General features: G+C 38.7%; 1 protein-coding gene and 1 pseudogene across 1 annotated transcript; one reads left to right on the top strand and one right to left on the bottom strand.

Moving 5' to 3' along the window:
- Positions 1–2,416: 2,416 nt before the first annotated feature.
- On the top strand, positions 2,417–3,421 carry LOC119530609 (hippocalcin-like protein 1). The gene is made up of 3 exons (XM_037831523.1): positions 2,417–2,431; positions 2,541–2,795; positions 2,840–3,421. The coding sequence occupies exons 1-3, from the start codon at positions 2,417–2,419 to the stop codon at positions 3,419–3,421; spliced, it is 852 nt and encodes a 283-aa protein (XP_037687451.1).
- A 12,887-nt stretch (positions 3,422–16,308) lies between these two features.
- On the bottom strand, positions 16,309–16,804 carry LOC119528932 (annotated as a pseudogene).
- Positions 16,805–17,025: the final 221 nt, after the last annotated feature.

The following is a 17,025-nucleotide window of genomic DNA, read 5'->3' as shown; positions in this document are numbered from 1 at the left end:
GAAATGCTGAGCATGATATAAGAGGAAAGAGAAAATACATCAAAAGAATTGCAAGAATTAGCTAGCATGTACCGGCAGGAACCGAGGGAGTAGCCTGGAATTGGACTTTAAGAGTGCTCATTTAAGACTACTGGAATGTAAGACCAGATGAGCAATTTCTTGGGAGACAGGATTTAATACCCTGGCAAGGATTCCAGGGGATAAGACAAACTCCCTGCTGGGGTGGCTATTAGAAGCCTGGAAAAAATGATGGCCAGCACTGAGCTAAGTGGAAATGCTTGAGTTGCCTGGTAAATGGTTGAATATGAGGACAGTGAGCATGCTGGAATGGAGATATCATGTGAGGGCAGAAGACCCACTAGTGGATTATGTTTTACAACATGGCCCAAAGGCCGCATTATTCACTAAGGTCTCTAGAGATATGCTGGTGAGAGAGATTGGTAAATTCACTGGTGGCTCTCCTCTGTAGGCCAGGGCTGGTGGTAGAATCCTCCTTTGGTCTACAGTTTGCTAAAAATTTAGCTGTAGGTTCTGTTCAGGAATGGTTGTCTTGCACCTCCTTTCACAAGCTAGGGGAGACCCACCCCAGCCCATCACTTTAGCATTAAGCCTGGTTTAATCTCTTTACTATACAGGAATCAACCCCACTGGATCTGGAGTCCAGTTGTCTATTGCTTTGCAGTTCTATTCTGTTTCTGGTCCATAAAGGTTTTCTGGTATTTGGAGTCCTGTTTGTCTTTCTGAGTTACTATTTTTTAATTTTCTCTCTCAGTACTATGAATTTGGAGAAGAGAAATGCATCAAAGTATAAACTCACAGCACCATCTTGACCAGATGTCTGGTTTATCATTTGTGTTTATTTGTTAAGATGGAAGCCACAAGAGCATGACTACATGCTTTACGGGAAAGTATTGAGAAGGAGAAGTTGGGAGAGAGAGGGGATAATTGATGCACTGAGCTTCCTAGGAGAACAGGAAGAGATGGGGTCCAGAGCACATGGGGGGACTGGCCTTGGCAATAAGGAGGGACATGCTCTCTGCTGTGGGAAGGAGGAGGGGATGGCAGCAGATTTGGGTGGGCTTTTAGGTTAGGTGACAGGAAGTTGAGGTGCATCCCATATGGTAGCTACTGCTTGTCTCTGTGAGACAGGATACAAAGCTGTCAGCTGAGAGGAAGAGGCAAATAGGGTGAAAAGAGAACAGGGGTTTGCAGAGAGAGATGTTGTGAAATAGTCACTGACTCTTTAAATTTTTAAAAACGACTTAAGAGCTGGAGTTGATCAAAAAGGCATAACTGTATTATATTTTGAGTATTCCACAAACAAAAAGAATTTTGAATGGTTTTGTGTTATGCATAAGAAATAAAGATATTTCTGGCATTATTTTACCTTTGAGAAACTCTTCTAATAACCTAGCACTTTTGCTTGGGCCTCAGGAGAGTGGCCACTGGCCTAAACTGGTATTTCTTTTTCTTAGCATTGATCCAAAGAAATGTCCCAAACTGCATATGAAGGTAAGACAGCCTTAAGACTAACACAATTTGTTTAATTTTATTTTTCTTGATTACTTTTATTGGATTAAAAACATTTTAAAAAATTTTAGAGCAGTTGTATGTTTACAGAAAAATCAGGCAGAAAGTAGAGTTCCCATATATGCCTGCTCCACACACACACACACACACACACACACACTTTTCCTATTATTAACATTTTGCATTGGTATGGTATATTTGTCATTTGATTTTTTAATTTCATTTTTTACCAGTTAATAATAGCTACCAAGTCAGCTTGCTTGTGTTTGAATCCTGGCTTCTCTATTCATCAGCTGTGTGATATGGAACAAGTAATTTAATATCTTTGTTCTTCTGTTCCTTTACTTGTAACAAGGGTAGAATAGCAATATCTACCTCATAGGGCTATTGTAAGGATTAAACTAGATGGTACATGTAAAGCAGTCAGAATGATGCCTGCTACACAGCTCAATAAAGGTTAGCTGTCTTTGTCATTTCTAATGGTTGTAAAATATTCCATTGTATGGCTGTGTCCTAATATATTCAGCCAACTGCCCATTGGCAGAGACTTCGGTTGCTTCTACTTTTTTTTTTTTTAACTATATAACCAAAACTTGGTGAATACATGAACATACGGAGTAAAAGGATCTCATATACTCCTAGTGTCTCAGTGGGAGTGTAAATAGGTATAAATTCTTTGGAAGTGTTTGATACTACTCATAAGGTTGAAAATGAATATACGATGTAACTCACCAATTCCACTCCTAGATACATGTCCTTGGTGTGAAACTTTTATACATTTGTGTCAGGTGATGTGTGCAAGAATGCTTATAGCTGCTCTGTTCTTAATACCTTCAATGGAAAGGAAAGGACCCAATGTCCAACAGCAGACTGGACAAATACGGCTATGGAAGCAAAAGAAGTATGGCTACATGCAACCAGGGAGAATCTCACAAGCATAAGGCTGAGCAAAAGAAGGTCACAAACGAATACATGCAATAATATTCCATTTATATGAAACTAAAAAACAGGCAAGCCCGAGTCTGGCTGGCCGGCGGTGGCAGCAGAGGCAGACGGGTGGCGCCTGCACCTCGCTTCCTCCCCGCCGCCGCCCGGCTTCCTTAGTCTCTCTGGGCGGCGACTGGCGCACGGAGCCCGCGCTCCGGCCACCCCTCGCGCTTCAGCAACGCTTGTCCCCACGCGCAGCGGGCCCGCGGTCGTCTCCGCCGCAACTGGGCTTCGGAACCAGCGGGCCGCGTCCTGAGCCGGACCCGGGGCATGGCCTAGTGATGCCTGCTGGGTGTCGGGCTCCGCTTGGCCTTGGGCGTAGCCACCGTCGGCCGCCACGGGGAAGCAGAGCAGCAAGCTGCGGCCCGAGGTGCTGCAGGACCTGCGGGAGAACATGGCGTTCACGGACCACGAACTGCAGCACCGGGCCGAGGCCTTCCTCAGGGACTGCCCCGCCGGCCACCTGACCATGGACAAGTTCAAGAAGACCTACGTCAACTTCTTCCCCTACGGCGACGCCTCCACGTTCGCCGAGCACGTCTTCCGCACCTTCGCCACCAACGACGACGGCACCATCGACTTCCGGGAGTTCATCATCGCGCTGAGCGTGACGTCGCGCGGCAGCCTGGAGCAGAAGCTCTGGTGGGCCTTCAGCGTGTACGACCTGGACGGCGACGGCTGCATCAGCCGCAGCGAGGTGCTCGAGATCATGCAGGCCCTACACAAGATGCAAATGCGTGGGGACGAGTTCACTCCGGAGAAACGCACGGACAAGATCTTCACGCAGATGGACACAAACAACGACGGCAAACTGTCCCTGGAAGAATTTATTAAAGGTGCCGAGAGCGATCCCTCCATCCTCCGCTGGTTGCAGTGTGACCCCAGCGGTGCGAGCCAGTCCTAAGGAAACGGGTTTCTGGACAGTCGCAGACAAACACAGGCTTGTCTCTCCGTTTAAGCTTCTCTTGCAAACCTGGATGCCTCCTAAGTCATTCTTGCCCTTCCAGAAACCCCGTGCAAAGGGGACACCTGCGCCAACCTCCCCCGCCTGACTAGTGTAACCCCCCCCCAGCCTCTTTCTTGCCACAGTGACTCACAGGGATGGGTGTACACGCAAGGTTCCTTGGGTTCACGGATCCCCAGCCACCCCCTTCCCAGAGGGACCCCATAGGACAACCTGAAGATACTAGGTAGGACTTCCCAAGACGGCGCCAAGGCCAGCTAACTTATTTTGTAATATCAAGTTATTCTGTCGGAAAGGTGGGGACGAAAACGGTGCGTGAGTAGACAAAGCAAGGCCTTTCCCGAGCGTGGCTCTATCTATCTCGTTTGTTTTCTCTGACCCAAATTGTTTGCACTTGTATGTGCCCTGGTCTTCTTCCTTTATATAAATTATATGTGCACTTACTATGTACTGAGGTCTTCTTTCTTTAATATATAAATTATATGTATGGTGAAGCAATATGTATTATGTGTAGGTCCCATATTTAATGCATCCGATTGTCCTTCAAGCGTGGTTCAGCTTGTGGCCTATGATTCCTTGATTCCTCCTAACCTGGTTGTTTTGTGACATTTATGCACTCTTCACCTGCTTGTTCCAAAAGGCAATGCATGTGCCACCCACAGCCATGGAGATCTACTGTCCGTGCAGCGAATGCAAGTATTTGTTTAAGGTCTGTTCTCCCTGTTGACTGGTCTGGCATTTTCTGTACTAAAAGGATCAAATAAATGGAATTATCTGGAAAAAAACAAATGGGCAAAACTGCATTCATAGATGATGAAACTGCCAAGAAAGGCACAGAAATGATTCTCACAAAAATCGGGATAAATGGCTATTATCTCTAGTGTGGTCAGGAGGGAATGAGAGAGGGGCTTTCAGGGTGCTGGCTGTGTTCTAATTTTTGATCTGGGTTGTTATGTGGATGTTTGCTTTATGAGTCTCTCTAACTGTACATAAGTTTTAGTATTCTTCTCTACCTTTGATATATTACACAGTTAAAAAAGGAAAGGAAAAGTGTAAAGCCCTTCACTGCTGTATGATTATTCAATCAGACAATACTGTGGATAAAGCCAACAGTGGTTTGCCGGAAACCTCACAGCCTCCTCACAAAGCAGCTCTAGGATTTCTCCTTTCCTTCTCCCTGGAGGGTGTGAAACTAATAGCCCTTCATCAACCAACATCACCCAAGCTTGGCCTTGCACTGGGGAAGGCAGAGGCTGTAGGGACGGTCAACAGGACTGGTCCTGAGGTGGATCTGGACCTTGGTTTTATTTCATAACACTTTACTCACAATTCTTGAGTTAAAAGGCACCAGGTGAATTTCTTTAACCTTAATTATTCAGTTTGATGTAGAAAGGAAGATGTGCTTTAAAAATATTTAACTCAGAAGTCCACTTCAAAGTGTTTCTGGTGAGCCACCAGTATTACTGCCAAGAATTTGCTGATTACTCACTATGTGCCTTATCTGAAATGAGTGCCGTGATTGCAGATGAAAAAAATGACCTTAAAATATTCTTAGTAACCAAGCAACTCTGCATTCCAAGAACTTCAAGAAAATTATCAACAACTTCAGATTCTCTTGAGTGTCAAAAACAAAAGTATTTAAAGAGCTAGACATCCAACCCTGGGGCAAGGAAGTTGGGAGACATTATGGTAAATATAGAGGATTTGGAGGAGGTTATTGTTATAAAATATGGTGGAACAAAAATAGAATGAATAAACAAATCATGCTATAGTCAGAGTGGTTATTATATGATAATGATTTAATTAACAACTACACATGGTAACCAGGATAAACCTTATAAACCCAATACAAAGGGGAAGAAAACAAGTCATAAAAGAATATAAACAATATGACTTTATATGAAATTCCATGTACAGTTCAAAATAGGCAAAGGTATTCTATATTGTTTAGGAACGCATGCTTGGGAAACATAAGGAAATTATTACCTCAAAAGTCAGGAGAGTAGTTATCTTCTTGGAGAGGGAGGGAAGACAGACCAGAAAAAGCACATGGCAGCAAACTGCCTTTGTGACAACTGTCACATGCTATTTCTTGGCTTGGGTCATGGTTACACGCATGCCTGTTTTATAACTATTTGTCAAACTCGACATTTATATCAGTTACGTTGCTCAAAGCAACAATAAAAAGACAGTGGAGCAGCTCTGCATATGGCTACTTTACTTTATGTGGGAAACATGCAGGAGGGTCCCATGGCATTGTACTATGGTTTTCCTACAGTTCTACCTGGACACTTGTAAGATGCTGACTTTCCTTATGCAGAAAAGTCTTTTCTTTATCTTGGTCACAGCAGGGTCACATCCACAGGGAGCTTTTAAAAAAATTATTATATATCGTTTAAACTCTTTCTCTATGCTGTTGTTCCTTCCTTGGACAAAAGGGAGAATTGAACCAACATTATTCTTTCCCAGATACTTTGATTAAAAAAAAAAAGTATGTGGGCGTGCTTATGTGTGTGCCTTTGACACATGAAAGGATAAAGTAAAATTAGGTCCTTTGGAGACTGTCACTATACATAACTTATTGCTAAAGAACAGATCTTCTGAAAAGCAATTTGTATCTTCTGTGTATTCAGGAGTCTGTAATATATATTCCACACAAGGGATACCTGGTTTATAAGGTTCTTGGGAAAGGGATTTACTAGAACATATACTTGTAAACTATTGACAACCTGCCTGTCTAGTATAGAAATATTTTCTTTCTATGAACATTTAATATTGTAAATGTTCATAGTGAATCCATATTTTATAATAGCAGCAACAGACTTGTTTCCAAAATTGTGTCTATGCTGTAAAATGAAAGCTACAATGCAATTTCATTAATGAAAAAATTATCTCCTTCCTACTGTGGAGAGAATTAGAGACATGTTGCCAAGGGTAAAACGTTATTTAAAAAGATCTTATTTTAATATAATTTATTTTAGTATTTATGTAAGTCTATTTTAGTATTTATGTAAGTCTTTGGGGATAGAGGAAATGTATATATGATAGTGTCACAAAGGCTTGATTCTAAATAAGATCCTAGTTGAGAAGGAAAAATTTTGCAAAATGAAGTACAGAGCTAAGACTTGGGGATTTAATATATTGAAAACCCTCCTCCAAAGAACTGCAAATGCCGGTAAAATGAAGAGCTGAGTGCTGTAGAAAGCGATACACAGAGAAACATCCAGAACTGAAAACCAGAGCTGTCAGCACCTGGTCTCATGTGGCAGCAGACAAGTGTCCCTTGGAAACCGGAGCTTGGGTTCAACTCTTCGACGGGCACAAGAGACAGGGCTTAGGGCCGACTGAGGATAGGCTTGGGAACTGAGATCTCCCCATAAATCTGGGACCCTTGAAAGAGTAATGTCCGTGAAAGAGTAGATTAGGGGGAAAACCCACTGTCCCAGGCCAAGGACTCCAGTTGATGGGTATTTCTTGGCTTAGGGATACCTGGACCATGAGCAAAACAGACTCTTACAAAAGAATCGTTCCATTCTCTTCTTCAGGAAGAAGAAAATTGCACTCAAAAGGAAAGAGTATGTTGCAAGGAAGAATAGAAAGCAAAGAAACATACACATTTTTGGCTGAATCTTTAAGGGTGGGGATGATGAAAATAATTCAGTATGAGATGGAAAAGATGAAATCAGCAAAACAAAAAAAAAAACAACAAAAAAACAAAAAAAACAAAACAAGCATGGAAAATAGCACAAAAATATGATGATAGAAATAAATCCAATATATCGTTGGTTCTAACAAACATAAAACTAATACAGCATTGGTTAAAAATTGTGTTTTTAAAAATCCTGTTGTATTCTTGTTTACAAGAGATATACCTAAACCATAATGACATGCAAAAGTTGAAAGTAAAGAATCTAAAACATGGAACCAAACATATACTGTATATGTAAACAACAATAACAACAATCAAATTTGATAAGGCTAATCAAAGAGTTAAAGGCAAAAAGAACTATTAGAGATAAAGAAAATATCTAAATAATGAAAAAGGAACAGTTCATATAAAAATATAAATCTGTAATTGTATGTACCTGATAACATAGCCTCACATATAAAGTATAAATATTAACAAAAGGCTGTGAGAAATAAACAAAAGCACCATTATAATGGGAGATTCTTAACATATCTCTCTCTGTAATCAATGATCAAACAAACAAAAGTTTAGCAAAGATATATAAGGTTTTAATAACACAGAAAGCATGATCTAATGCCTGTATGTAAAATCCTATGCCTCACAGTTAGAGAACAGACATTAGTTTTAAGCATGGGTGCAACATGTTTTAGAGTCATAAAGGAGATATCAACAAATACCAAAACATTTATATCATATTGGCCATATTCTCTTCCCTCAATGTAATTAATTTGAAAATAATAACAAATAGGAAACAAAGTCCCATATTTTGGGAAATTTAAAAAAACTTCCAGAAAGTAAGGAATCAAAGAAAAAAAAATCATAATGGATTGACAATCACCAATAGTAATTGAGGAAAAGTGACTAGGCACTCTTCTACATATTTTGCAAGCATTAGCAGATTTAGTCTTCATAACAACCCCATGAAATATGAACGACGATTATCTTTATTTTACAGATAATTAAACAGAGGCACAGAATGATTTAATAAAACTTGTCCAGGAGGCAGAACCCAGCCTATCACAACCCAAAGCAGCTTCTTCACTTAGAAAACAAGTAGATAAGTGAATGATCATGAAAATAATAACTATAAAAATGTGCAGGGTACATCAAAAGTGGTATTGAGTGGGAAATTTTTAAACTTGAATGCTTATATCTTAGTTAAAAAAAAAAAAAAGACTGGAAATTACTGAGATAAATCTCAACAAGGTGAACACCAAAGTAGTAGATTTAAAGAATTAATAGAAAGCATAAATTGATAAAATAGAAAATAAACAATAGAGATTATAAAACTCAAAGCTGATTCACTATAAAAAAAACTATTAAAATGGAAAGGCCTGCAAGAAAGATTGAGCAGGGAAAAATGAGGTAAAGCACACCCACAAATACACTAAGACTAAAAGGAGAGACATTGCCACAGAAAGAATAGAGGTTTTAAAAACCATAAGAGAATGCTATTCACAACTTAACACCAATAAATGGGAAAACAGATAAAATGGACAATTTCCTAAAATAAATAAAACTTATAAAAACAGACTTAAAAAAAAGAAACAAAAACCCTGGGTATGTCAATAATCATGGAAGATTTTATCAGTAGTTAAAAAATCAACCCATCAAAAAACCCACCAACCCCAGAGTTTTAAGTGTATAACAAATGGTGATCCGAATGATATAAAAACTCTCTCTTTTTAAATAGAAAAGAAGGAATGCTTCCCAACTCATTTTATGACCTAATACAAGTTTGACCAGAACTGTACAGGAAAGGAAAATTATAAAGTAATCTCACTTTTGAAAATAGCTAAATTTTGACAAACTGAGTTTCAGCAATATATAAAGAAAAGAATCCATCATGAACAATTTGGGTTTATCCCCAGTGCAAAGAATTTAAAATTAGGAAGTTGTGTTTATGTTATCTGTCACATTAACAGATTAAAAGAGAAAAAAAATGAGAGCATCATGGAAAACACAGAAATAGCATTTGATAAATTCAAGACCAATTCACAATAACATTTTTTTTTACTAAAACAGGAATAAAAAAGAACTTCATTAACCTAATTTTTATTTCCAGAAAATTTCATTTTCCTTAGAAAATAAAAATATGAAGCAAAATGTCAGGTAGAGCTAGGTAGAGGGTCTACAGGTGTTTGTATGTAATTCTCTGAACCTGTTTTTTCTTTTGTTTTGTTTTGATCATCTGGATGTTAAATGGAAAAATAAAACAATAGAGGAAGTGATGATGTAGAAATTAATTAAATGAGACACTGATGTATCTACATTCCTATTGGTTTGTACTTTTCTTGTGATAATCTGATTTTGGTATGGGATGATGCTGGCCTCATAGAATGAGTGAGGAAGTATTCCCTCCTCTTCAATATTTTGGAAGAGTTTGACTAGGATTCAGGTTAATTTTTGGAATCTTTAGTAAAATTCACCAGTGAAGCCATCTGGTCCTGGCCGTTTCTTTTTTGGTGCATTAAGACTTTTAGGATGCCCTCTATATCAAGAAATACCCTTGTTGGCTGCCCATTTATCTTGACTCCAGAAACACCATGTTCTATTACACATCTGTGTGGATTCCCCAACTGTCATTCCAGACTTGCCATCCTAATAGTAATCATATCATCTGGCTTCTGACAGTTAAGTTTTGCCACTTGGCCTCAGATATTTTTTTAATGCAATTTTATTGAGATATATTCACACACCATATAATGCATCTAAAGCTTACAATTAGTGTTTCACAGTATCATCATACAGTTGTGCATTCATCATCACAATCAATTTTAGAATGTTTTCATTAGTTCTAAATAAAGAAAAAAACATAAAAATAAAAAAGAACACCCAAAACATCCCATACCCATTATTCCCCTCTATTATATATATATGGTCTTTATTTTATTATTCATCTGCTTTTACACTGGGCAAAGGGAGTGTCAGTCACAAGGTTTTCACAATCACATGGTCACACAATAAAAGCTGTGTAGGTATACAATCATCATCAAGAATCAAGTCTAATGGATTACAGTTCAACCAATTCAGGTAAAGTGGTACCTCAGTATTCGACGTTAATTGTTTCTGGGAGGCGTGATGAGTACCAAAAATGACAAGTACCATACAAAATTCTCCCATAAATAATAAGGTAAATAAATTTAATGCTTTCCCAAACCAAAGACAATGACATTTTAAAGGCAATATGTAAAAAGAGATGATTGTATATCATTACTTTACATGAGAAATAAACCTGAAAATTAATAAATACTTAAATAAAATAAAATAAAAACCTCATCTACCTGTCCTGAGAGGAGTCCATGACCTAATGGGATGGTGGGAGAAGAGTGGTGAGGAGTGGTTACATGGAGTGTTGCTTGGAAGGAGAGTCCCCCTCCAAAGAATATCGGGCACTTGCACTTCAGGTGTTCTTTCTCTCTTCTGCCTTTTTTCATCCTGCACCACAGGCTCTGACACACTCTTTGTCAACTTCACTAAAAACTTATGCAATGAGGAATGCTTCTGTCTCCTTTTCAGAATTCCTCAAAAATGTGAAATTGGTCATTCAATAAATTCACATTTCTGTTTGTCAGAGCTTTGGATGGTACGTCTCCACAAAGTTTTGAACTTTTGCCCATTCTGCACACATTTCTTTTATCAAAGAACTGGGGACATTGTCCCTTATCTCATCACCTGAAGAACTCTCTTCAGCCACCTCTTGTTGCTGCTCCTTCTGTGGTTCCTGCAGCTCCTCAGTGCTGAGCTCTTCACGATGTTCTTCCACTAACTCCTCAACATCAGCCTTTTTTTTTTTTTATTGCTTCTTTATTCTTAATGACGGTGGAGACCATTGTTCTAGGCATACCATATTCTCTAGCAAGATCAGTAATGTAAATGCCACTCTCATATTTGCCTATTATTATTATTATTATTTTTTTACTCAATGGTGGTGAAAAGTAATTTTCTTTTCTTCTCAGCACTATCACTGCTCATTTTCTTAGGACCCATAATGAGAAAAAAAAGTGCAAAAATACAGAAAATGACCACATACAGTAAGATAAGACAGCAAGGGGATGTGCACAGGGCAAAAGCTTCTGCATGACTAATGTGTGACCTTTGTTTCAGCTGGAAAGGGTAGCGAGTCATGAGGCAAGCAATGCTTGCACATCGAGTACCAAACGATGAGTAGTGGAACAAAACTTTCATATCATAATGCGTTGACTACCAAATTCAACACGTTTGAAAGCAGTCGTGTACCGAGGTACCACTGTATTTCCTTCTAGCTATTCTAGCACATCAGAAGCTAAAAAGGACTATCTACATATTGCATAAGAATAACCCCCAGAATGACCTCTTGACTCTATTTGAAATCTCTTAGCTACTGAAACTTTGTTTCATTTATTTTCCCCCTTTTGGTCAAAATGGCATACTTAATCCCACGATGCCAGGGCCAGGCTCATCCCTGGAAATACTGTCCCACATTGCCAGGGAGACGTACACCCCTGGGAGTCATATCCCATATAGGGGGAGGGTAGTGAGTTTATTTGCCGAGTTGGCTTAGAGAGAGAGGGCACATCTCCTTTGCACATTCTCCTTTGCAGGAATAAATTTCATAAGGACAAGCCTCAAGATCGAGGGCTTGACTTATTAAATTGGGAGTCCCTAAAGCTCATTAGAATATCAGGAATTCCCCAGGTGGGAAATTTTAATATTTCCACATTTTCCTGTCCTTTAAGGGGACCTTGCAATTACTTTTTATTTTCTGCCCCAAATACTCTAGTATTATCAGGGTATTACATTAACCTGAACAGACTAACAAGATCTCATTCCCTATTCTAGAGTTCATGTAATTATGTTGCCTAAATAAACTAACCATACAGGTTAAAATAGATAGTGTGCTACAGAGATTATAAATTTTGTACCAAATCAACATCTTTTAAATAACAGTTAAAACTCAGGAATAAATGTGACTGCTGTAAGAGCTTACAATCTAGGAGTCTTTATAATAAGGCTTATTAAGCATTCTGTACTCCTGCATCATCAATTGCCCAATCTCTGCCCATGTTCTATCCCCTGATAACTTACGCTGTCAAATTCAGTTCTCAGCATGTGCTCATTACAGTTGGTTTACATTAGTGAGGCCTTCCAAAATTTTGTTTCTTATTTCACTCAACATAATGCCCTCAAGGTTCATTCACATAGTTGCATGCCTCACAACTTCATTCCTTCTTGCAGCCACTCATTATTCCACTGTATGTATATACCACAGTTTGCCCTTCCATTCACCCACTGATGTACCCTGAGGCCACCTGTATCTGTTATAAATCATGAATACTGCTGCCATAAACACCAATGTACAAATACCTATTTGTGTCCCTGCTTTCAGTTCTTCCAAGCATATACCAGACAACAGAGTTGCAGGATCATATGGCAACCCAATACCCAGCCTCCTGTGGAACCACCACACTGCCCTCCAGAGGGGCTGCACCATTTTATTCCCTACCAACACTGAACAGCTATATCTCTTTTCCACATCTTCTCCAGCACTTATATCTGTTTATTTTTTAAGCAGTTTTAGTGACACACCATACAATCCATCTGAAGTAAACAATCAATAGCTCCTGATATAATCACATAGTTATGCATTCACCACCACAATCTATAAGAGAACATTTCCATTTCTTCCACAAAGAAAGAGAAAGAGGAAAAAAAAATAAAAGAATAAAAAAATAAAAAAGAGAAACAACAACAACAAGAATCCCACACCCCTCCCTTACATCCCCCTTTATTGACATTTAGCTTTGGTATATTGCCTTTGTTACAGTTAATGGAAGAATATTACAATGTTACTGTTAATTATGGACCCGTTTGCACTGATTGTATTTTTTTCCATATACCAACCCATTTTCAACACCTTGCAGTTTTGACTTTCACTTGTTCTCCCTCACTTGAAAACTTTTTTTTATTTCTACGTTTATTCACTATCATGGTCCACTCTACTTTTTGCTAAGTTATACAGTCCATGTTTTTATCCTCTATCTTTCCTTCTGGTGTCACAATGCCCCTAGCCTTCCTCTTTCAACCATGCTCACACTCAGCTTTGTTCTTTATACTTACAATATTGTGCTACCATCAGATAGTATTAGGCTATTCATTTCTTGATCTTTACAATCAATCCTGTTGAACATTCTGTACTCCTTCAGCATCAAATGCCCAATCTCTACCCTCTTTCTACCTCCTGATAACCTGTGTTCTTAACTTGAATTCTCAGAGTTTGCTCATTATAGTTAGTTCATATTAGTGAGACCATACAACATTTGTCCTTTTGTTTCCAGCTAATTTCACTCAACATAATGTTCTCAAGGTTCATCCATGTTGTTGCATGCATCATGACTTTATTCTGTCTTACAGCTGTGTAATATTCCATCATGTGTATATACTACAGTTTATCCACTCATCTGTTGATGGAACTTTGGGCTGTTTCCATCTCTTGGCAATCTTCAATAATGTCGCAATAAACATAGGTTTACAAATGTCCATTCATGTCCTATCCTTCAGTTCCTCTGAGTATATACCTACTAATGGAATTGCTGGATCATTTGGCAATTCTATACTTAGCTTCCTGAGGAACCACCAAACTGCCTTCCAGAGTGACTGCACCAATCTACATTCCCACCGACAGTGAATAAGTGTGTTTCTTTCTCCACTTCCTCTCCAGCATTTGTAATTTTATGTTTTTTCTGTAATGGCTATTCTAGTAGGTGTGAGATGATATCTCATTGTGGTTTTGATTTGCATTTCCCTAATAGGTAGTGAAGTTGAGCATCTTTTCCTATGTTTTTTTGGCCATTGTATTCCCTCTTTGGAAAAGAGTCTTCCATGTCTTTTGCCATTTTTAATTGGGTTGTTTGTCTTTCTGTTGTTGAGTTTTAGTATCTGTTTATATATTCTGGATATTAAACCCTTATCTGATATGTGGTTTGAAAACATTGTCTCCCACTGCATGGGTTGCCTTTTTAGTCTCCTGACAAAGTCCTTTGATGGGCAAAAGTTTTCAATTTTGAGGAGATCCCATTTATCTATTTCTTCTTTCATTGCTTGCACTTTGGGTATAAGGTCTAGGAAACCACCTCCTATCACAAGATCTTTAAGATATTTCCCCACATTTTCCTCTGAATGTTTTATGGGCTTAGTTCCAATGTTTAGGTCTTTGATCCATTTTGAGTTAATTTTTGTATAAAGTATGAGACAGTAGTCCTCTTTCATTCTTCTGGATATGGACATCCAGTTCTCCAAGAACCATTTGTTGAAGAGGCTGCTCTGTCCCAGTTGCACTGACTTGGCCACCTTATCAAAGATCAATTGTCCATAGTTGAGAGGGTCAATTTCTGAACACTCAATTTGATTCCATTGGTCAGTATACTTATCTTTATGCCAGTACCATACTGTTTTCACCACCGTAGCTTTGTAATATTGTTTTTTTAAATATTCATTTTATTGAGATATATTCACATACCATGCAGTCATACAAAACAAATCGTACATTTGATTGTTCACAGTACCATTACATAGTTGTACATTCATCACCAAAATCAATCCCTGACACCTTCATTACCACATACACAAAAATAACAAGAATAATAATTAAAGTGAAAAAGAGCAAATAAAGTAAAAAAGAACACTGGGTGCCTTTGTCTGTCTGTTTGTTTCCTTCCCCTATTTTTCTACTCATCCATCCATAAACCAGACAAAGGGGAGTGTGGTCCTTATGGCTTTCCCAATCCCACTGTCACCCCTCATAAGCTACATTTTTATACTTGTAATGTTCTTTAAAGTCAGGTAGTGTGAGACCTTTCACTTCATTCTTCTTTCTCAAGATATTTTTTAGCTATTTGGGGCACCCTGCCCTTCCAAATAAATTTGATTATTGGTTTTCCTCTTTCTGCAAAGTAAGTTGTTAGGATTTTAGTTGGTATTGCATTGAATCTATAAATCAATTTGGGTAAAACTGACATCTTAACTATAGTTACTCTTCCAACCCATGAACACGGTATGTCCTTCCATTTATTTAGGTCTTACTTGATTTCTTTTAGCAATTTTTTGTAATTTTCTGTGTATAGGTCTTTTATGTCCTTGGTAAAATTTATTCCTAAATATTTGATTCTTTTGGTTGTTATTGTAAATGGGACTTTTTAATTTCCTCCTCAGAATGCTCATTACTAGTGTATAGAAACACTACAGATTTTTGCACTTTGATCTTATATCACACCATTCTGCTGTACTTGTTTATTAGCTCTAGTAGCTTTCCTCTAGATTTTTCAGGATTTTCTACATATAGGATCATGTCATCTGCAAACAGTGAAAGTTTTACTTCTTCCTTTCCAATTTGGATGCTCTTTATTTCTTTTTCTTGCCTAACTGTGCTAGCTAGAACATCCAGCACAATACAGTGGTGACCGTGGGCATCCTTGTCTTGTTCTTGATCTTAGAGGGAAAGCTCTCAGCCATCAGTCTCCCAGCTAGCACATGGGGAGCTCAGGTGCAGGGAGCTCCTTCCTGGATTCCCACTACATGCTCAAAACAGTGCTCGGCAAGATTGGTGTTTACTGAGTGTAGGCAATTTTGAGGCAGTCTCCATTACACGTTGGGTAGAAATGAAGACTGCCTGATTCAACTTTACTGTAGTTAGTGTATTAGTATCATTAAATGTGGTGAGGAGAATTCTATTCCATTAGTAAAACGCAAGGAAGAATAAAGAATTTGGGCCAAGATTATAACTGGATTATGACCAACTTTCCAAGCCAAATAGATGAAGAAACTGCCAAGGTTAAAGATAGAATAATTATCTTCATAAACCTTGTACTGTTTTATGAATTGCATCATTAAAAATCCTAAGCTTAACAAAAATCTTTATAAGCCAATTCATCAAAACAGGCATTTGGCCAATAAGAATTTAATTTCACACAAAAATGTGCTTTAGGCCTTAGATTTATTCAGGGCCATTTGCACATCTTTATAAAATATTTAGTTTGTTCCAGAAGATGACAAAACAGCTCCCCTTCAGTGAGACCCTGGCCTAAATATATTTGCTTTACTTACATGGCAAGAGGATAACATTAAACATGGAAGTTTTTGACTTGTGGCACTGAATTACAATCTACACAGGACATCCTTCAAAAGCTACAATTAAGGATTCACCTAGCTTTGCAGCAATAAAAGCCTGACTGAGGCCTTCTGGTCCATTTGCTTGACACTCATGTTTTATGCCTTGAAATTTCTTTTGATTGCATCCTTGGAGCTCGTGTAGATCATTTCACTTTTAGAGGTGCTAGTTCTGGCACCCACAAAGGAACACATCAACTCCTCATTTCTGGTTTCCTTGGTTTTGAGGCTTGCATCATACAAGGCATAGCAACAATCCTTTCCAGGAAGCATTCCCACAAAATGCTTGAAAGGATTGGTTATGGTCACTCCTACATCTCCAACCAAGATCTCTTTGCCTTCTTCTAAAATGATGCACATTATGTCTGCACTGAGGCAAAAATGACAGTCTTCTTTCTTTTCTTGATTTCTTCTGCTGTAGAGCACTTCCAAACTTTCTCGTCATAAAAAATGTGACATACTTCACCAGCAGCTTGCACTCCTGAGGACATCTTCACCACATGGGTCACAGGGAAGCAGTGAATGGAGCTGACGAGCACAGAGTCTGGGGAGCGTCATTCTCAGGGAAGCTGGAACAAGCGACTGAGGGAGATGGCCTCAGCTCTTTCGACATACCATTACCCCCATTGCTACCAGAGAGCTCAGTTCTGTAACAGCATCTCTTACTGTCAGCCCTGGGCTACAGAAGACAGACAGTCACTCCTGAGTTTCC

Source organism: Choloepus didactylus, chromosome 3 (genome assembly GCF_015220235.1).
Source record: "Choloepus didactylus isolate mChoDid1 chromosome 3, mChoDid1.pri, whole genome shotgun sequence".
In the NCBI taxonomy this organism is placed as follows: Eukaryota; Metazoa; Chordata; class Mammalia; order Pilosa; family Megalonychidae; genus Choloepus; species Choloepus didactylus.
This window is presented reverse-complemented; position numbering and strand designations above follow the sequence as displayed.

Coding starts and splice junctions, on each gene's coding strand:
- LOC119530609 (XM_037831523.1), top strand. Junction 2,796..2,839: donor CGGACCCGGGGCATGGCCTA/GTGATGCCTGCT, acceptor CCTTGGGCGTAG/CCACCGTCGGCCGCCACGGG.